This window comes from Mytilus edulis, chromosome 11 (genome assembly GCF_963676685.1).
Source record: "Mytilus edulis chromosome 11, xbMytEdul2.2, whole genome shotgun sequence".
NCBI classification, from domain to species: domain Eukaryota; kingdom Metazoa; phylum Mollusca; class Bivalvia; order Mytilida; family Mytilidae; genus Mytilus; species Mytilus edulis.
Window position 1 is genome coordinate 68788268 of NC_092354.1, and position 24269 is coordinate 68812536.

At 31.9% G+C, this 24269-nt stretch overlaps 1 protein-coding gene across 1 annotated transcript in view; it reads right to left on the reverse strand.

Moving 5' to 3' along the window:
• The window catches only part of LOC139494528 (uncharacterized), a 45632-nt gene extending 28195 nt beyond the window's left edge, over window positions 1–17437 (reverse strand). Inside the window, exon 1 of the mRNA XM_071282688.1 lies at window positions 17335–17437. Within this exon, the coding sequence (XP_071138789.1) occupies window positions 17335–17437 (103 nt within the window). The remainder of the gene's footprint in view (window positions 1–17334) is intronic.
• Window positions 17438–24269: the final 6832 nt, after the last annotated feature.

Below are 24269 nucleotides of genomic sequence, written 5' to 3' on the forward strand. Positions count from 1 at the left end.
GGATTAGTTGATGCAGATTTTGAAACTTATGATAAACCATGGAGCAAAAAAAAAACATTCCTTAAGATGAATTTAAACGGAAGTCACAGTGTATTAGTGTGGGTGTACCTGCAACGAAAGTAGCAACATGTCTTGAAAGTTGTATTAACTATAAATTATATATTAGATACACATTGAGGGCGTTAGCCCGAATGAGTGCATCTAATTTACACCAAGATATTATTGTCAATGCAGAATGATATAAATCAATAATTTCGGATAGGTCTTTCAGCGATTTGACCATATGCTACTGAAATTCACAATCAATGCAGGTTATCGGATTTCATTTATCGACATCTTAGTGTAAATTAAGATATAATTTTTCAAAATAAATAGAATATTAAAACTCATTTATTAACATAATTCAATATTAAATAATTGAAAATTATCATATGGATATTTCTTTAATATGATAATTCAGAGCAGAATAATGTATGTATGCATTACATGCTTACACGCTTTGAATTGACGTATCAATTGGAGCAAAGACATATATACACATATGTGTATATGTGTCTGATTAGAGGGTATGACAGAAAGTCACAATAAAGAATTAAAGGACAAAACGTCAACATATGGTGTTTGGATTGGCTTTTTTTTATTATTTTTGGCAAAGATTTGAAAAAAACCTAAAACTTTTACATATAGAATTCAATTGAGGTAATGAGGGAATACACCAAGAGTTACAAATGTACCAGCATACATTTGTGATAAAAAGACATGCTATCAATGAGACCTCAGAATTGACTAGCTCCTTGACAAAGAAATATAAATCCTTTTTATAGTTCAAATTAATGTAACCTTCATTTAACAATGCGAAGGAACATTTGCCGTTATTTTGAAATGAATTGATTTCAAACGACTGTACACATATTAATGTCTGTCCTGTCAATTTTATTACTTTTAAATCTTAGCATTGAATATGGTCTGTATAGAAAACAAGTATACTGCTGTAATAAAAGTACTAGACTATGTATACCTTGGAATATATGCTACTTCCTACATAATTTTGTTTTTTAGTTAAAAATGTCATTAACGTTATTTTAAATTTAAGTGTATAACACAAATGTTTTCTGATTAACGATTGCACGGTAAACAGATTCCTCACATCGACACACTATCCGTTCATTTAAAATCTGTTATAAACGGTAACTTCCACAACCCTTAGTTTAAATACATTTATAAATTATTAACCATAAAATACAGGCGTCAACAAATTATTTGTGAAATTAAAAAAAAATTGCAAAATACAAAAATAAGTAGATAAATACATAATAATTATATTAACATAAATTAGAAAAATAAAACCGTTGAAGACGAATAATTATTTCCTTCACAAAAAAAAATTAATAAAATGTTAAGATAAATAAATTCCGTTATATCTTTGGAAGAAAAAAAAATAATTCCGTTATCTCTTTAAAATCAACCAATGACTTCATGTTTAATTATTCAAAAGTGACGTTTTTAATACTAGCATTTATATTATACATATTTGGTAATTAAAATTAATCATCAAGACGAAGGGGCGTAACTCATAGTATCTTACTAACACACTGATTGGATCTTAACACGATCTGAAAAATTTGAAAATTACTTTTTATGTTTGGTCTTAATTCGTTCAAAACCGTCTTACATTTGTAATAGAGCTTAATAGAACGCCAGAGAATTCCGTTTTGTTTATCTTGACATGACTGAATGAACTGAAAACGATATATCAGAATAGCGTCTGAAAGTCCGAAAAAGTCTTAACGTTTTTCACTTGCGGTAAATTCAGTCGATTAAGACTTGATCAGACCAAAATGACTGTTTCAGACTGAAATCTTGCCACCAGTGCCACCCACAAAAGGTCGGTGATTTTTAAATGATTTATTTCAGTCTGTATGAGATTAAAGTTATCAAAATTGAACGTTACAATTGTGTGACAAGACTTAAAAATCCATATCTGAAATCAATGGAAGAAAGAGACAAATGAATTACAAAGCTTAATGTTTTTTCAATGAACACGTGTCAGCTATGACAGCGATATGATCATACTTTTGTATTACGTTAACATAATCTTATCATATAACACTAATAATTCATTATGTTAGTATGATGATGGAGCGCCTAGTCGATGGTTATACCTTATGTTGTCTGAATTGATTTGCTTTAGGTTTTTTTACTTCTTCCGATTATATGTAATATTTATGACTTTCAAATATACGCAGTTTCATTCAAAGATGATATGTATCTTCTTTGTCGGGTTGTTGTCCATTTGACACATTCTCAATTTCCATTTTCAATTTTAATAAAAATGAGTCCGAATAGAACTTATTTTGTATAAACAGATAATATTCAGATGCCTGATAATATGAAGATCTTAAAGGGCAGACGTGTTGTTTCATAATGAATTTGTATTTGTAAACATTTATTTGTGATATTTAAGTTATTGTAATTTACATCCCAGCTCCTTTGTTCTAACAGGGGTGATCTGAGCCGGATCACCCCTACCAGATCACCCCAGTTTGAGTTTCTTTGTTATGCATGCTTTCCTTTGTTCTGTAACATTTTGGCGGGAATGTCAAATCCACTGTAAAACTTATAATTAAGTATACAATTATACGGAAAAGACTATCTATCAAAATTCACATAGAAAAAATCCAGTGTATATGCTGGGATTCGAACTCAAGACCTTTAGCATATCAAGCCACGACACAACCACTACACTAGGACGACTGGATACAAACTGCCCGTAATTTAACATACTTAAAGGAAGCAAGATATTGTTATAAGTGGGGCGAGTTGGCAGACCTTTATTCAGTGGGGTTTAAAACCTTTTCGTTTATAAGTGAGTTGTCAGTGATTGTTCAGTTTGATTTTACACTTTTTTTAAAGTGGGGCGAGTCGGTAAACAAGAGTGGGGCGATATTTTGCATAAAGTGGCGATGTAGATTGGGCCGATTGGCCAGTGGGGCGAGTTGACCTTGTTTGATATGTACTCATCCTGTTCGGGGGTCAAAAAGGGTATTAATCCTATAGTAATGTATAAAGTGTATTATAATGGTTGTGTTGCGTTCTAAACTAGATTTTATTAATTGTAAATGGTTTTTCGTCTAATCTAAAACAGCTGGGATGTAAAATAGTTATCCCACTCGGACTTGGTGTGTCAGTGTAAGATCACCCTCTGGACTCCGGCCATCGGGTTGATCTTACACTGACACACCGCATCATCGTGGGATAACTATTAAGGATCGTTTCACAGGATAACATGGTTATTTAAACTCACTTACAGTACCTTCTAATTAAGAATAGGCGTTAACTTTGACAAAAAATTAACACAATAGTTATAGATACAATGGATAAGCGTTGATTCATGAAAAACAAACCATTCGCCCTCCGGGGATCAACGCTTATTCATTGTATCTATATCACATAATAATGTACAAGAATACTTAAAACAAGAAAAATATATACTCGAATTAACCAGTATTTACTGGTTCTGTCTTAAATATAATTATGAAGACACTTCAGAGCGTCATACCTACAAAAAAATATCCAGATTTATGTAAATTTACCCGCTAACTTGCTCGTTAAAATTATAATTTAAAAATAAATCTGTTCCTTGTTTTTTTTTAAACCCCGGATTTTATAAATTTTTTATAGTTATCATATCAAAGTTTGTTGCAAATCTACAACTTCCCAAGAAGAGTTTTTTTTTCTTGGTGGTGATATTACATTTCCTCCATCTACCTCTTTCCAATGCATACATGATTTGACTACTTCATATTTATCAGAAGTAAATTGAGTATGTTCTCTTGATTAAAGTGTATATCATTACTGAATATTATTATGTACTTGCAAGTAACTGGCATATGCATTTTTAACAGGTTCCCATTATACAAACACTGATAGGGGAATTGTATTAGTATGAATGACTGGAAAAAAACATACGCAATGTGTTTCACCATTAATAGGTTCAATTATACAATGAGTTTGTATCTTAACCCATGAGAGTTATGTTTGAGAGGTTTTAGGACTTTCCCAATTGATCTTCCTCTAAGTTCAGTATTTTTGTGATTTTATTTTTTAGATGTTAGGATACATTGTATTTTAACTCATGAAATATATTTTTGAGAGGTGTTAGACGTTATGATACCATAATTACGTTTCTTCACAAGGATATTAACATTTTGATTTCAAAGTGATGTTTTAGGTCTAAATAAATGTTACGGCAATGTTTAAACATCCTGTTATTTACAAGGTATATAATACTGTACAGGAATATTTAAAACAGGAAAACAATATGCTTGATATAACCCGTAGTTTATTGGTTGTGTCTTAAATGTTATTATAAAGACTTTATACCAACAAACAAATATCCAAATTTATGTATATCTACCCGTTTACTTGCTCGTTAAAATTTTAATGGAAAAATAGATCTGTTTCTTATTTTGTTTAAAACCCTAACTTTATATCTTGTATAGTTATCATACCAACATGTGTTGCAAATCTACAAATTCCCGTGTAGCGTTTCTTTTTCTTGGTGATTATATTATATTTGCTCAATCTCTCGCTTCCCAATGAATAAATGATTTGACTACTTCACATTTCTTAGAAGTAAAGAGTATGCACTCTTGAATAAAGTTTAAATCATAACTGAATATCTTTATGTACTGCAAACACGGATAGAGGAATATAATTAGTATGAACGATAAAAAGGTTAACTGATACGATAAGTCTGTATCTTAACTCATGAGAGATATGTTTGAGATATGCTATATTAGACCTTAATATACACCTTATATTACCTCATGAGAGATATGTTTTAAAGGTATTAGACCTTAAAATACACTGTATCTTAACTCATGAAAGATATGTTTGAGATGTTTTAGACCTTAACAACACTGAATCATAACTAATGTGAGATGTGTTTGAGATGTATTAAACCTTTAGATACACTGTATCTTAATGCATGACAGATATGTTTTAGATATATCATACCTTAAAATACACTGTATCTTAACTCATGAAAGATACGTTTGAGAGGTACTAGACCTTAAGATACACTGTATCTTAGCTCATGACAGATATGTTTGAGTAGAAATAGACCTTAAAAACACTGTATCTTAACCCATGAGAGATATGTTTGAGAGGTTTGAGACCTTAATATACACTATATTTTAAACTCTTGAAATATATGTTTGAGAGGAATTAGACCGTACGATACACTGTATCTGAACTGATGAGAGATGTGTTTGAGAGGTATTATGCCTTTTAAGAAACACTGTATCTTAACTCATGAGAGATATGTTTGAGCGGTTTAAGACCGTAATATACACTGTATCTTAAACTCATGAAAGATATGTTTCAGAGGAATTAGACCTTACGATACACTGTATCTGAACTTATGAGAGATTTGTTTTAGAGGTATTATGCCTTTTAAGAAATATTGTATCTTAACTCATGAGAGATATGTTTGACCGGTGTTAGACCGTAATATACACTGTATCTTAACTCATGAAAGATATGTTTGAGATGTATTAGATCTAACGATACACTGTATCTAAACTCATATGAGATATATGTTTGACGGGAATTAGACCTTAAAATGCACTGTATCTTAACTGATGAGAGATGTGTTTTAGTGTTACAAGACCTTAAGATAAACTGTATCTTAACTCGTGAGATATGTTTGAGAGAAATTTGACCTTAAGATATAATGTATCTAAACTCATAAAAGATGTGTTTGAGAGATAGTATAACTTAAGATACACTGTATCTCGACTTAAAAAAGTTATGTTTGAGAGATACACTGTATTTTAACCCAGGACAGATATGTTTGAGAGGTATTAGACCTTTAGATACACTGAATTATAATTCATGAGAGATATGCTTGAGGGGTATTAAACCTTACCATACACTGTATCTTAACTGATGAGGGATATGCTTGAGAGGTATTATACCTTTATATACAATGGATCTTAACTCATGATATATATATTTGAGAGAAAGTAGACCTTACGATAAAAAATGTTGTGAAATCTTTAATTTTACAAACTATGTAACAAGACAAATCATCAAACACAGAACTTATATGTGTAATTATATCCGCTGTCTATTCAACATTTAACAGTTACAAAACAGGGCATCGTTTTTAAAGCACTTTATAAAAAATGTATAGGACTTGTGATAATGATAATTAGAACATATTCGGGGTTATCTATGACATAGATAGCTTCGTTCTCATCCTATATGGAGTTTACTTATCCCATATATATCACATTATGTCACTAGCACACTGTGTAACTAATTTATCTTACCGACTTTCTTAACGTGTGGCATTTAAACTAGTTGCCTATCAAAATCATTAATTCCTCAATATAAAGAACCTACTTCCATTGGTTTATACCAAAACAAATGCCAACATTATCAATTTGTTAGCTTTTAGTGTGTTTTCTGCATTTTTATTCAATTGGTCATCATCGATGTTTTTATTCTTTTGTCCAGGCGAAACGTAGGCCTACCTACTCCGTGTTAAATATACTGTCATTCTTAGAAATCATAGAAGGTTAGATAATCCAAAACATTTAACCAACTCATTGTCAATATTAATGGGGATGACTTAAAATTTACCCGAATGAATCCTAAGTGTAATAGCTTCCTGTAGGGTTAAACTTTTCCATTTGTAAATTCTTATAAGAAATGCAAGCTCTGGAAGAGACATATATTCTACAGTTATGCTGATCACATAATTATACATTAGTATTCCCAACCTTAGTTAAACAATTAAACTATCGATACCACTTGTTTATGATACCTTTAACACTGTGAATGCAACCTTCAGTGATATTGTATATACGGAATAATTTTGTTTTCTTTGTATAAATTTTAGGCGGAGGCATGATTAACGAATGCGCAAGTAATCGTAGTCCGTGTCTTAATGGTGGATATTGTCTGAACGTTACATATCATTTTATATGTTATTGTCTACCTGATTACACTGGTGAAAGATGTCAGACGAGTAAGCTTGTTATTCATTGTTTAAAGTCTGTAGCAAAACTGCCTTAGTGTAGTGTTTTTTCTACGAACTGTTGTTTTCATAGAAAGATAAAAAGAGGGAACTACATCACATAAAAAGTAAAATCACAAAAATACTGAACTTAGAGGAAAATCAATTCGGAACGTACATAATCACATGGCAAAATCAAATAACAAAACGCATCGAAAACGAAAGAACTATCATATTCCTGAATTGGTACAGGCATTTTCAAATTTAGAAAATGGTGGATTAAACCTGGTTTTATAGATTAAATATCTTACGGAAAAAGTAACACTTTATTTCATTGGTTTATTTGCAGTCTAAAAAGAAAAGAAGTAAAAAAAAACCAATAAATTAACTGCAAATTGCAAACTTTAACCAACAGCTTAAATTAGGTAACGACAAATTAGTCCTGGTGCCGAATTTTAAAATCCTGTCATAGTGAAAGTCTCTCATTACGATTATAATTTTACTTTATATCTCTCTTTTATGTTTTGCCTAAATCATAAAAGTAAAAAAAAGAAACACTGTCAAAGGTTAGATTGAGCAGACACAGATATATTGAAACGTGTCTCAAACATTAAAACATTACACATGCCGCCTTATGGAGCATACCCAAAGCTGTATACTTATATGAATCAAACCTCAAAGTGCAATAAATCACGCATGGTCTCGTTTGTATATCCAGTTCAAAGTTAAGTTCATGAAATAACTAGTAATCTTGTTTATTCCATCTTTCTGACCCTTTTTTATACATTTGACATTTATTTTTTAATTACAGATAATCAAAAAATAACAAATGTAATCAAACATACTTATGATTGCTGAGATCGAATATGTTAATAAAATCATAGGGTGGGCTTAACAATGTTGACAAAAAAAAAGAGAAACATCAGAGCAAATGTGTTATAAATGAAATTGAGCCACCAATGAAAATATCTTACGGAAAAAAGAAACACTTTATAAATTGAATGCGTCAGATGCGCTTTTCTGGATTTACGGTCGTTATACACTAACAAACATGAGCCAAGGGGTATTGGTACCTGAACTTGGGAACTGTGTTACCTGGTCAAATATAAGGCATATGACAAGCATGATAATATTCTACAATTAGAATTTGTTAATGCTATGTCGTCATTCTCCTCGTATATTTAATGAGTTTTCCTCAGTTTTGGTTTGTGAATCGGATTTGATTTTTTCTATCGATTAATGAGTTTTGAACATCAGTATACTACTGTTGCCTTTATTTAATGACTTGCTAACAGTTTTCAATTCAATTTAGGATATTAATATCACATGCTCGGCAGCAGTAGGATGAAAAATTAATACCCACAGAAAGCTTTCAAAAAAATATATAATATTAAAAAGACATGTTATAATTATGTACTTTTTTATGTGACATATATATTTCACAGAAATTGATTTTTTTCCCATATCCTTTGTTTTTGATCACTCTTTCCTATGGTCATTGATTGAATAATTGATTGTTGGTTGCTTAACGTTTAGTGGCAAATATTTTTTGCATGTTCAGGACGAGAACAAATTAACAATAAAAACAATAGGTGGGTCCTGTAATAGAGGTCGTTCGGAATCAAGATTTGGGTAAAATAAGATTGCCAATCGAAAATAAGTGTATATTGGATAGGGAAGAAATTCAAAGAGTTGTTGCAAGTGTTCTTAACGTGCAGACAACATGGCACTCTCTCTACACGAGGTATCGGATTTAACGTACCCATTCTGACCGGACGTTACAGCGTACTTGATACATCCCGCACAGCCAAAAGGACGCCTCATTTTGGCAAGGGTTTAACTGCCGGTCGAAAGAAGACCTATAGTGACCATGTTTATATTCTCCAGTCACCCTTGATGATTATAATCATTGGAGAAATGGAACTAAAAAATAAAGAACATCACCGTCTTAAACGTCCGTTTGGAGTGGTAAACATTTCTTGTCAAAGAAGCAGAAACTACAAAAAGTAATATATGGGGCATCGCTAATGATAATATCTTTTTTTGTTTCATTTTATTTGCATCATGCATCTTTATTTGAAAGAGATATTGAGTAAAAAGCAAAGAAACAGTAAATATTACATGTTAGACCGGACGTTTTGAAACTCATGAACAAACATTGTTTAAAAATATCTATTGAATTGTAAATAGTTATATTCATTTTATATCGAAACATATTAACACATGATTAATGTTAAATACAGAGAGAAAAATGAATTTAAGCTCGATATGACAAAAAAAACATGCGATAAGCGTCAATATAACAACGATAAAACCGTTTAACTCGAATAGGAAGGAATCAAAAAGAATAGAAAGGGAATTAACAAACAAAAAAAAAGAAAAACACAGGAAATTAAGTAATTTGTTTCACATCAGACTACATTTTATCAAAACGTATTAGTTTGAATATTCCTTTGTCATCTCTATATTCTGAAAATCAAGCTGTTTACATAAAAGACAATTATAACCAATCACCGGCGCAGAGTTCATATCCGTTCCATACATACTCCGCAATACTGCACTTAATATGAGTGTAGTGTAACAAAGTATTGAACGGAATGGATATGTGATCTCTGCGCCGGAGATTGAATGATAACACGACTGGAAATATCAGCAGTTCCTAACCTATAAGTTACACCCGCCATATTCCCTATATATATTAATAAGTCATTTATTGATAGCAAGATTCTATACACCAATAACTTTTCTAACCATGCAACACAAATTTAAAATAACAACCGAAATATTTAAGTTCTGTCAATCGTTTCCCACAACACAGATCATAGAAAAACAAGTAGCATTAAATACACTAATTGGTAAAATAAAAAAAGACACTCACACTTTTAAAACATACCAATGGATGTTCCGGAAAAATCACCTGTTCCTGATACACTATTTTCACCCGACCTGCACATTGGTGCAACGAATATGGGTCTCTTTCGAAGATGTTACAACCTAGATAAACAAGGATGGATTACACATTCGAAAATCAGATTTTATATGTGAAAATCCATGACAAGAATATTTCATAACAGATAAACAAATGGCATTGGTATATGAGCGACTTTCGACAAAATGTATAAAACTTTACTTTTAACGAACTTAATTCTAAGCAGCAGTCTTTTAATAGCCTTTGTACAAACTATTGATAAGTTTTATAGAAATAATCGAAGATCTGTCATTAGCAGTACCTTCTGCAAATGACGAAAACATTGTAATATGACATTTGTATATAAATATAAAATTGAGAATTAACACGGGGAATGCGTCAAACAGACAACAACCAGAACCTAAGAGCAGAAAACAGCCGAAGGCCACCAATGAGTCTTCAACACAGCGAAAAACCTCGGCCCCGGAGGAGGGCTTCAGCTGGCCCCTAAACAATAATGTATACAAGTTCAACGAAAATTGACGTAATACTGAACTTCGAAACATAGAAATGTATCAAAATTTGTAAAAAAAAATTACAAGAATAACGCGCGCGCTAGGTTTAAGTATCATACCATCATAAAATATACGGGAAGAACAGAACATGTATTATGGCAACAACTAATTTTAGAATACATATATTTATTTTCGATGCAAACGACCTAAACGTAAAATATGCCTTCATGTTGATTTATATTTACGAATAATGTCCTTGTACCGATGATAAAATTTGGTAAATGTTTTGACAAGTTTGTGATATCGACCATTAGATGGTGATAAGGTAACGTTACCATCTAAAAATGGATAAATAACAACTTTGAAGAGAAAAACCATCTTTCGGTATTAAGCTTCCAGTGAAAAATATAAAGATATAAAGAATCAGAAAGGGGCAGTGTTCATTGTTAATATTAGCTTTTTAAGTAAGTTAAGCAGGATAAATCTCTGTAGTGTGCATATTGAAGTCGTCATTATTAAGAGGCATTATATCATCCAAATATCTGCAACTGGAAAATGATGGTTAATTGGACAGGGACAATAATTTGTCTTGCAACAGGCCACGAACCCATCAAAGAACTGTTGTAATGATTTTACTGCCGAACGGAAGAAAACCTGTAGTGACCATATTTCTATCTCCAGTAACACGTTGACGACAAGTGTAAAATATTGCTGTGGGTGCCCAATTTGCCGTGTAAAGAACAATCAATATTGAAGATTGTGTCCATAATGAAGACTTGTATTTTTTGCTACATTATTTGATAGTTTATATAGACACTACAGTCAGTATACAAAACCTTCGTCATAATATTGACACAACTCGACAAGAATAACATATAACATGGTACTTTAATTAATGAGTTTTCCATACAAAGACTTCATAATAAGATATCATTAGATTAAATAAGTTGCATGAATATCAGCAGCGCATATTTGCCATTTTCCACAATATAAGGAAAACTAGCAAGCTGAACAAATTGAGCAGAAATACCAGGTACCATATAGTATACTCGACCTAACTTGCCAACTGTCAATCAACCAAAATATATACACGTATATCAAGTGTAGTCGTATCTTCATTAAAAAGTAATGCCAGAGAGCACAAGGCAGGACCGTTCAACTAAAATAAATCAATTTGGGCAAACATATGTTTTAGCCTTTCAGTATAGCATACTGACCGGGAATATATACTTTTTTTTACAATTTTTTGTGAATTTTACATTTTTTTTTTAATGAAATTCAATATCAGCGCTCAAACTGCGTATTTTCATTGAAATGTATGGGGAAAAACTCAGTTTCTAACCGTTTTCAATTATCCATCATCGGAGAACAACAACACTTATGACTAAACTAACTATATGGAAGTCTAGTACTATGTAGGTGTAAAAAATAATGAAAATAAAAATTTTGGTATCTTTTTTATTTTTTTTCCAAAAATAGGGTAAAAAAAGGCTAAAATAAGGAAAATTGAGTAAATTGAGAAAAACCAGTTTCTAACCGTTTTCAATTATCTATCACCGGAGAAAAAAACAACACTTATGACTAAACTACCTATATGGCAGTCTAGTACTATATTGGTGTAAAAAATAATGGAAATAAAACTTGTGTATCTTTTTTTTTTCAGAATAAGGTATAAAAAAATGCAAAAATAGAGAAAATTGTAAAATTTGAGAAAAGCCAGTTTCTACCTGTTTTCAATTATCCATCACCAGAGGAAAACAACACTTATGACTAAACTACTTATATGGAAGTCTAGTACTATGTTCGTTTAAAAAATAATTTGAAATACAATTGTTGGTATCTTTTTTACTCTTTTTCAAAAAAAAAGTAAAAAAATGCAAAATATAGAGAAAATTGTAAAATTGAGAAAATTATGCTTTGCCAAACCAAAATAGTATTACATGGATAAGGTTGCAAAATACCATATACTTTTGCATCTTTATTGTATTTATCATGTTTAACTGATATGTTTTGATGAAGAAAAAAAAGAAAAAAAAGTGTAGTCTTGTCTCCACTTTGTTCATTTGGTTGCCATAGCAACCATAAAATGTACACTATTCATTGCCTGTTGGCTTCCTGTGTACAAATTTTCACCATGAAAGTACTTAGTTGGAAGATGTAAGTAAAGTCTCATTGAATTGGCCTGTAGATCAAAAGTCAATGCCACAGATACCTACAAAACAATTCTTGCTGTACTTTGACATTTGACCTCATAGTAAAAAGATTTTTTTTCACACTTTTGTGTCGGGAGCATGATCTGTTTGCCCTGTGACAAAATCGTTTCATATTTGGCACATATATGCAGCACCTCAAGACAATGTGTTGTGTTCCCCAAATCTATCTCAACCTTCCTTTTGGGGTATTGGACCTTCTTACTAAATATCATAGAAATCCATTCATTCAAACTAAAGTTCTTTTCCGGAAACCAATGTGTCTTCAGACGACAATAATGATGACATCAAACCATTATACGATCCCCCCAAAAAAATTGCGGTAGTATAAAAACTGATTAGATCCTCATTTCTTAACCTAATATATTCTGAACTGCCAACTGGCATGACCATTATGACCATAGATCTTGTCCATTTAATTAATTTTTTTTGAGGGACAGGATTTCAAATCATTTTCCAAGGGCAACTTTAGGTAGAGGACGGACACCATGAGAATACATTAGTACATGTACGTATATACTTGATAGTGACAAAATCTACAAATAAGCATGCTCTTGCTTTTAGCAAAATCAAATATGATATGCAGAGTGGTTTAGTTCTTTATTGAAGGCTGTACCTATTACTATAAACTTTTACATTGTATGGTCTCTTAATGGAGAGTCGTCTCATTACAATCATACTATATCTTCTGATTTTTATTGTGTTTCATAGCAGTTTCTTCGAAATCTTTGGAAATGTAAGCACTGTTTATCTTCATCAATTGGTTTGTATAAAAGTCAGAATATGACAATAGAGAATTATTCCCAAACGTCACAATGCGTATGGCGTAAAGAGAACTGTGATAGGTACATGTAGCCGTGAAATTGTCAATCATATCAAATCTTCTTTGTTAATAAGACGGATAACTTGGCCTGATTAAATGTGACATATACTTAGTTAACATAACAATTAGTTTATCATGTTTATTCAATCGATAAATTTTGAACAAATGCATGTACTGCACAAAACAAAAAATAACAAGGGCATACCACAATGGTACTTATATTAAAGAAGTTAATTCTTCTTGTTGCACATATTTCTGAATAGCACAGAAATATTAACACAATTATTTTGAAAAATACAACTTTTGACTTTTTATTCCTTTTAACAGATTTGTTCTAATTTAAGTTTTGTACTAAATGTTAAAAGTTTGAAATCCTTATATCATGTAAATGATGTGTCTAGATTTAGTTTTTTTAGGAAATGAAGGACAAAAAACAACAAATTTAAGAAACAAAAGTATTGCCGTCCCAAAAGATCCCATCTAAATAGTGGATTAAGAATCTAATTATCTTAAGATATGATTTACAAGTTTGATTTTTTCAAATAATTATGCAATAACCAATTTACAATATATGTGTCTTTTATATGTCATAAGGCCAAAAAATATAGGTATATGTTTTTGTAGTTATCAAAAGTACAGAAAATTTAAATTTGATTCTCATAATTTAAAAAGTAACAATTTGCTCCTGCTTTTTTAACAAATTAAGCTTACTGTTTACATGTATATCTTACATTAACATATATGACTATCCTGATAATTGTAGGATTGTCTTTACTTTTATAAATTGTGACTTGGATGGAGAGTTGTATCATTGACACTCATACCACAACTTCTTATAAATGTATCTATTCTACATGTATATACACATGATCCAAATGTATTCATTTGTAGTTGCTTACATTCATTTTTGTACATGTACATATTAATGATAAGCATAATAAATAAGATGACAGACATGTATAGTATGTTGTGTATATGGAGGATAGTTGTACATGTTATTTTCTCATTGGCAATCATCATTATCATACCACATCTTCTTATTTTTGTAACTTTTGAGTCTAATGGTTTTAATTGTTTTTAATTTTATATATATATTATTATCCTATTCAAATAATGGTTGAACATGATAAATAAAATTGTATGAAATTGCATTCAGTACATATCATGCATTTGCAGATAATAATTTCCCATTGTAACTCAAAATGGGGGAAAGGGGGGCTTTATTGAAATAATAGAACAGGCCTCATGATTATCAGTTGGTAAATGACTTCTAGTTTTCAAAATAAAGCAGCATCAAACAACAATGTGTCTGGAAAGTTCTGACAGGAATTTGATTTTAATTCCATTTTATACTAGTATAATAGTCCCAGGTTTGATTGATGCCTTTTTGTATCAATTTATCCCAGAAATAATTTCAAGCTTCCATCATTTAAACTATTACCTGTTCCAACTGGTATAACTGTCGCAATTAATTATTTTATACACTATAACTATCATCTGGTTCAAAGTGATCCGCCTTTCCAGTTTTCGAGATACCCAAAATTATGGCATTCAGATCGTTCGTTGGTGTCCATAATATACCATGTACTGTTTTAATGTGGGAGCAAACTATGATCCCAGGCAGCTGAATCATCAAAAACTACTCACGGATGGCTTTAAATTCCTCATTTTCCTCATTTCCAGCAAATAATACAATAATTTTAGTCTTACAAATAATCCTCATTCCTGTACAGAATTTGTAACTGCCTCTAACAATGTGTCCAGGAATTGATCATCACCCGTACATGCATGCAACATTCGCCTGATGAGGGAAATAAGTTTCCCCAACACCACATAATTATAAACTTTTGTTAAATCGTATCAAAATGTTCAATTATGTATAATAATATACAACAGAAGTTCATTTTCCCATCAAAACATTACAACCTTTATCGGTTTGTAAATTGAAGAGCATCACTTTTGTAATGTCTAAACACCAAAAAGTCAAAAGTAAACTGTTGTTACCAGACAGTTTACTGCATAAGAACATTTACATATCAACAGATACCAGATATGTTATTTTTATTTCATGCTGTATTCATGGTCATCTTTTAGAATATATATCAACTATTATGTTGTAGGCTGTTTTTGTTGAAAAATTATTACCCGTATTTCCCTTTATAGGCAGTCAAATTTACTGTAAAATCAAAGTCATTTTTTTAAACATAATAACGCAATATGACTTTTAAAATGTCATTTCCTAACAAAAAAAGGTACATACAATACAAAAACACATTTATCCAAAAAAAGGTTGTTGAACAAAATTTCTAAGTTCTGCTCGGTTTTTTTTCTGGCATTGCCTCTTAAATCAAAGCAAATGCAATGGCATTTATAATACTAAAAAAAATCTAGATATGTGTGCGTGTTATGTTCCGTATTGTATGTATATATCAATAAAAATGGTACTCTAGCTCTAGCATAAAAAAAATCGAAATAAAATTTGGCATATTGCCTTTCAACCCCATATCAAATAGATCTTTTAAAAATCCATACTTCCATGTGGTATCATAGGCCTTTTCAAGGTCGAAAAAGACCGACACCGCATATAAAAAAGAAGATGTGGTATGATTGCCAATGAGACAACTATCCACAAAAGACCAAAATGACACAGACATCAACAATGTTCATTTTTCGCAAAACCCTTACTGACAAATGATTCGAATCGAACAAAATGATCAAGAGTACTGCGACCCGTGTCATGCCAACAACTGGTATTTAATAAATGTGTTTAGTTCCGATGCAAAGACCCTATAAGTGAATCAATATATACGCCAAAATAAGCAATCTTTAGTGACCTGACAACAGTATCGTAACTATATCCCTTCTTGATAAGTCTATTTAAAGGTTTTGTTAGTTTCTGAGGTGAATACCGACATTTTTGTGCTTTATAAAGAATATTTCCATAAAAAATTGGATGTGAAATACCTGAACTTATAAGAAGTCTGCATGTTGAGCTATATTTACGAATGATGTCCTTATACCGATGATAAAATTTAGTAAATGTTTTGACTAGTTTGTGATATCGAAAACCCTGGTGCAATAATTTTTTAGTAATACATAAATTTCTCTCGTTAAAATCTAAAACATTGTTACATACACGAGCGAATCGTACAAGTTGAGATATATAAACACCGTAAGATGGTGACAATGGAACGTCACCATCTAAAAATGGATAATTAACTATAGGAAATGAAAAATCATCTCTTTTATCATAAATTTTGATATTAAGCTTTCCGTTAGTGATAAAGATATCAAGATCGAGGAAAGGGCAGTGGTCATTGTTAGTATTAGCTTTATTTAAAGTAAGTTCAACAGGATAAATTTCTTTAGCATACATACTGAAGTCGTCATTATTGAGAGCATAAATTTTTGTCATAAATTGTAACTCATAGCAATACAAAAACAGGTCCGCAATAAGTGGTGCACAGTTAGTCTCCATTGGAATTCCAATAACCTGACGATATACGGAATCTCCAAAGCTTTACTTGGTTTCGGAATAGGTACGACGGTTGCAAGCCTCCAGATTGATGGTAAATAACCAGATTTCCAGATGTTATTCATGAGCTGCAAGAGAGCTTCCAGCCAGGAATCTGGAAAGTGTTTTAAAAGTTGGAAGTGAATATTATCAGGCCCTCAAGCTGTATCATGGGCTTTTGAAAGATATTTTTTAAGTTATTCAAGAGGAAAAAAAATATTATAATTTTCACCATTTTTTTATTTAAAGTTTAATTTAATTTTTTTTCTTTTTGTTGTATAACTTTGTAAAATCCTCCCTGTAGTTGTTAGAAGAAAAGATTTCGCAAAAGTTTCACCAAGCTTGTTGGCAATATCCTTTTCAGATGTTAATAAATCATTGCCGTCTTTCAACTGTTTAACAGTGGCTTTATAATTTTTACCTTTAAAGTTGTGTACCATATTCCAAATCTTTGTCATCGGAGTGCGAGATGTTATCCCCGGGACAAATTTTTTCTAGGGTGTTCGTCGGGCTTGCCTACAAGTCCGCCATGCCTTAGCTCGAAAAATACGGAAATTACTCAAGTTTTCCTTCGTTTGTTGTTGATTGAACCGTCTTTCAGATTTTTTACGGTCACCTATTGCTTGAACACAAGCGTCATCAAACCATGGTTTGCTGGGATGTTTCGGATTTTGCCGAGGTCTTAGGAATAGTTCTGTCAGCAATTGACGTTACAACTGTATTAAAAGTTAAAATTGGATCTTGTACAGTCTCAAACATCTTTGACTGAAGTTCCGCTTGACAGAGATTCTCAAACATCTTTGACTGAAGTTCCGCTTGACAAAGATTCTCAAATAAGGACCAGTCCGCCTTGTCAAGTTGCAAACGTGGTACTCTCTGTCGGGCAGAAGTAACAAGATGTTCAAGTACTATTGGAAAGTGATCACTGCCACATAGATCATCATGAACACGCAATGAATAATCCAGAAGAAGAGAGGGGTCGCAAATAGTGATATCAATAGAAGTATAAGACCCGTTTCCAGGATGAAGATAAATATTAGATCCATCATTAAAAATGCATAAACCTTCTTGTAAGAAAAAGTCCTCAATTTTCTTACCTTTGGCATTTTGAGACTTGCTTCCCCACAATGGATTGTGGGCATTGAAGTCGCTCATAAGTATAAATGGTGAGGGTAGTTGATCAGTGAGGTTTTTGGGTTTAGCTTTATCTATAGTTGAATTGGGTGGAATATATATGCCTGCAGATCCGTGGTGAGTTTGACTGTGCTATGAATGACGTTGTCCTTCACAAAAATTGGTGATTCGCCTGCTGCACGTTCATCTACCTTAGAAAATGTGCTATACATGTTGTACCCTTTTAAAGATACAGTGTTACTTTCTTTTAGATGAGTTTCTTGAAGACAAAATGCAATAGGTTAAAATGACTGAACTAGAAGTGTTAACTCGAGAAGATTTATTTTAAGACCTGGGCAATTCCATTGGATGATATAAGTCATTATTTGACAATAGAAGGGCGAATGCTGTTGAGTTTACCAGCATTCTTATTTCGCTCACCCTGAGATTGTGATCTTTCGGGTTCTATTTTAGTTTCGTAGATAAGTGTTGAACATCTGTTGTGTGAGGAGAGTCGTTGATATCCAGGACCACACACAGCTGGTTTTACTCCGCCTCGACCTCAAATCAGAAGACCTCTGAGAGGATGTATTTACTGACTTCTTTTGGACATCCTTCTTTACTGGAGAACGAAGAGGAGACGGGGCTCTAGTAGATGAGGCTTTAGTAGACTTTGTACTGGAAGAAGATAACTTTTTAGATGCAGATGAAGGAAGACTATTAGAGATGGAAGTATCATATATGTCAGTGGGAAGATCCCATACAGATTCACCGCCTCAACTGTCTGATTTATCTGTATCTTTTTTATTTGATTTTTTTTCTTCATTTTTTTGGTGATAACATTGAAATCTTAGTAGGGTGCCCAATCAACAAATTTGATAGATTTGCCTTAACGGAATAACACACAGCTATATTTTATATCATTGGAAAGAGGAAAACAAGCCTCATCGAAATAGCGTTGTCGTCGTTGTCTGCCGTGGTCACGTTTTTAGTGAATTAAAGGTCAAATAAAAAATTCAAGAAAAAATGCACAGTCACATTTAGATAGCTTGTTTCTCCTACATATGTGAGTTTGGAGTAAAATAAAAACAACTAATTTATAGAAAAATATCTTTTTTATCTACATTTAGAACTTATTTAATATTTTTATCGCCAAAAATGACTTTATATTTACTTTTTTGCACAATTTCTAAATTTGAATTTTTGGTAGTCAATCCGTTTCAAGTAAGATCTAAAGATGTTTTTTAGATCTTAATTTTAATCATTTGTCAAAAATAGAATGTGGTGTTCGCCTCTTTTGATAGTAAGGTGTTCGTCAATTTCTAGGTAAATATCAAATTTCTGTTAGTGGGTGTGAAAGAGTATATATAAATGATTTGTTTCGAAATAAACGTCGAACTTGGTTGAATCTAAACCTCTGTGCATTTTGCTTTACATAAGTAAAACTTACTGCAAACAGAGAGAAAAAAGGGGGAGTTATAACAAAAAACCGTCTATTAGAAACAGATAAAACACCCCATACTACATATACAGATGACTAAATGACCAACAGTTAACTATAAATTTAACAAGTATTCCAAAAATATAACAAGGGAGATGGGCTATGTACAGCACCGACGTATTTTACAAACAATTGCAAACACAAAAGGCGTGAAAAACCGAAGGAACATTAAAAACTTATACAATGAAGACCAGCAGACAACAGCATGGCAAAAACACGAAAAAAAAAAAGAACAAACGCAAATAGAAAATATTGATCGAGGCTAGTTTTGCCTACTAGATTCTATGGTCTATAGTAATTTAAGTCCACCAACCACGCCAATGTCAGAGAACACATGGCAGATTTTTTTAATTATTTTTTACATATCTTTCGGAATCCCCACTAGATAGATTATAACTATATTTCCCACGATTTCAAAATTCAGTAGATGTTTTATTTATTGTTTAGAAAATATTATGGACTGCTTAATTTTCATTCGATAGCTAACAATGATTTATAAGGTACATACAGAAAAGTTAAATCTTATACATCGTCATATTCGTCGTCATCAGTGTTTCTAACTGCAACCAAACGAGTATTTACATTTTGACATGGGCATAAATCTGTACATGATAGATTTTGTTCGAAGTAAATGTAACCTTTTGAAAACACAAACTAAATGTTGCAGAAATTCGGATGACATCTGACCTTTGACATAGACAGGAATAAGTCATTCTTCTTTTCCCATGTGAACGTAAGAGGAGAATATAAGGGTAGTTTTGCTATATGGGAAGACATCAAATTTACGTCAGGGAGTGAAGCTAGCTCTTATAATATATTGTTTAAAAGAAGATCCACAAAGAGAACGTTTGACAAGAGAGACATTTTAAATTGTAGCCAATTTTTCGCTCAATTCGTTTAGGTCACAATGATCTATTTTTTGTTTTGACTTGAGATCATTCAACCTAACAACAAGATCTCGAGCTGCATCTATAGATTCATCGAAGTCACAATTAGAAAAAAGTTTGACAAATCGCTGAAATAATCTGGGTTGTCCTTCAAGACTAAAAACAGTGCGCTTATCGATTCTAAACAGGGCCGGTTACGTTGTGTCGCAGCATGTTGCAGCATGTGCGGCTGGTATAATGTTACAAATGACAAACCCAAGACTTTTACATATTTCGTGGTCCTTGGAAGTGCTACCTAGAATATGACTTTCTCATGTATCATAGTAACTGTTAATCTACCATGATGCTGAACAATCGATTCGCTACGAAATCTGATTTAGGCCATCTGGTTCTCATGGATTCAAAGAAACATTTTCCAGTCAGGAATTTGACGACCTTCTATATGTGACCTGGAACATTTTACAGACGAACAAGAACTTGATTCAGCTTTAAAATAACTGCAGTTGTGTCTGCTAGTGTAAGATTTATAGCAAGAATGGTGGTACAACATTTTGTAATCATCAGTACGAAGATGGTCTAGGTATGAAGCATCATGCAATAAATTAAAAATTTTCCGTACTCCAATAGCCTCGAAAAATCTTTTGTTTGTGCTAATTTCTCGCATATAAGTAAGCAATTCAGTAGAAGAAACATAACACACTTATCCCATTGTATTTCATTCTTACTTTGTTTTGGGCTTGATGGCCATAGTTTAACAGAACTGTGAATGTGTGCCATATTCCGGGTTTGAAACGTAACCGAAGGATTTGATTTGCATATTACAATTATAACAAAACTATCAATTTAAAAAAAAACCAATTAAAGTTATAAAAACAACAACAAAATATTGCCAATAATAATACAACAATCTTCAAACTAACTGGACTATTCAAAATATACACCATACAACAACCAAAAAGAGAAATAAAGTTTGTGACAATTGTCCTAGTTTATGACCTGATAGTGTAACCTACAAAACGATTAACGGCACGAAAAAAGGCGTGTTTGAATAAAGGCAGGATTTTCACTAAATTTGTGTTTTAAATTGCTATTTTCTTCTCACCGATTTACATTACATGGCAAATATTTGGCAATCATATGAACCGTCTTATTGATGTAATCAGAGTAAAAATCCCGTGAAAGTAACACGCAATAAATTTTCTTTCGTTCAAAATGTGGTAAATTTCAGGTAAAAAAATATAGTATATAAATCTTTTTTATATGATATATTTAATTTTTAAGCTAAATGATAAGTATCATTTGAACAATTAACACAGAAAGCAATAATTTTATTTTTATTGTTGAAGATGGCCTGTATGATGAGGCATCTTTGGGTACCCTAAGAAACAACAAAATTTTGAAAAACGTGAACACGGGAGCTTACGACGACATTCATGATTGGAAAATATAATGATTTTCCAATAGTTTGCATATAAATATAGAAGTGTGTTATCCGTTAACTTAAACTCGTTAACTAGACGTCTTTTTCGATACTGGGCACCCTACTATCTATTAGGAAGATTGAGTTGACTGAGTACTGTTTTAAGAAGAATTTGGTTTTCTTGGAATTATTTTTTTATCGTTAGGTTCTGTTTCAACAGGTAGAAATGTAAATGTTTCCGCATCAATTGGCCAAGTCATGCGAGTTTGTGTATTCTCGTGACTGAATGAGCGGACAACTATTCTGGCGTACGATGGTCTGTTTGAAACAAGGAGATCATTCGAAACAGATGCTATCTGTTTAGCTTCTGGTTAACTGATGTTTCTTTCTGTTTTAATTTTAATAATATAGTTTTCTTGAAGGTAAACAGGGCAGTCCCTAGACGATGAAAAATTGGCGAACCGGGATCAAGTGCTAATGCTGAAAACGAGCTCCAAATATAATGTAGCTGGTCCCTAAAATTAGCACCTAAGATCCACTGCAAAAAGCACCAGATGTTCCAAGAATAGTATACTCAAGCAAAGCATATTCATCAAGCGAAATAGAAAGCGTACCACTTGATTCACCCATGAGCCATCGCCTTCTTCAGTTATCCGAAATATAAATAGCTTAATTTAAAACACATGTATATATGATGAAAATTGTTACTTGAAAGCTTATTGTTGAGGATTAACTGAAGGGCTCGACATGACCAGCCGATTTATCGAACCGGGTCCATCTGACCTCCCGTTTAGATGATATCGGAGCCAAAGCAGCTTATTGACCTATAGTCTCGTCCGTCCGGGTATTTTCTGACCGTAAGAAGTCTGGCTATAGCCCTCATACACAAGGATCTCGTCAACCACCGACACGGGTAGCAACCCACGGTCAATGGGTTGGAGAGCTTATTTTTTTCAAAACATCGGGCCATTCATGTTCATATCTATTACGTTACTCAAGAAAAAATTCCAAAAACATGTAAAACTTGTATCGAAAAGAGAAAATCGAGTGGACCTTTTTTTGTTAGGGCGTGTTCGAGGCGTATATTTTGTCTTTAAAACGTACAAAGAAAGAGTATTTGATATATCATTTTTATATATCAAAGCTACAGGTTAACTTTTTAACATAAAAAAATCACAGTAGGAAAAGATGAAATGTATGGGTCAAGTTGAAGACATATCTAATGAATCACAAAAGCAGAGAAGAAGTTTTCGAAACGCTATTTTTTTACTAAAACAACTTGACGTTGAAGTTGAATGATGAAAATGCATTTCTTCGAAAATAAATTGTTTGTGTGTGATAACTTGGGTTTATAATCTTCAACCACTAAACATTTTTAGTCTGCCCTTTCACGAAATATTTAATTCGAATTTTTTTAAATGTTTAACAATTTTCGAAAATTCCAGCTGACAACCGATCAGACAATAGTTTTAAATTAAATCAATGCAGACAAGATAATTAACTGATGCTCATTAGCTAGTACATGTAGATACATTTGTTTTTTAAAATACAACTGACAAATGAGGATCGTAAGGGTGCTATATGGATAAATTTATCGGTTTTCAAGAGCAAAATTGGCAGCGCTTCATTTTTACAATACCTTTAATTTCTACGATCATTGTGAAAATGAACTGGCGTAACGGGGAGATAATTTTGACGGAGTAGAATCCTGATTGTTTGAACTAATTCCGAAGTAGAATTTTAAAAACATTGAATGGAATTAATAACAAACATTATAAAGAAGATCAATAAAAATATCGAATTATCAAACAGCAAATAAAAGTTAGTGAATTGAAACCTTTACATGTTTTAATAAGTAAACAAGATATCAAAACAGTTTTTCATATAAAATTAATTGATTAATTGCGAAGTTATTCATTCTATATAATGCATTCAAAATAACGATGTTTGTGTGTTGTTACCTGTAACATTGGCAACCAATTGATTATATAATTAGTTAATGTTAAAATCAAAATCAATGTTGTTTTTTTACATAATTTCATTTCAATTTTTCTTTCCTTCTATGAAATCAACAATAGCACACAATATTGAACTGTGACTATATAATCATCTTATTTATTTGTAACATTGTTTGTATGGTTGTATGATTTAATAGTTGGAATAATACTTTCTAAAAGGAAAAATTATTCATCAAACTAACATTCTTTTAGAGGTAAATATCATATAGCGTTCTTTCAATTTATTTATTGAACTCGACATCAATATCAACTTATTGTTTGTACCTATAATTTTATAACACTACTTAATTTTATCTGTTATCAACCGTATAACATTATATAATTGTTCAGCTA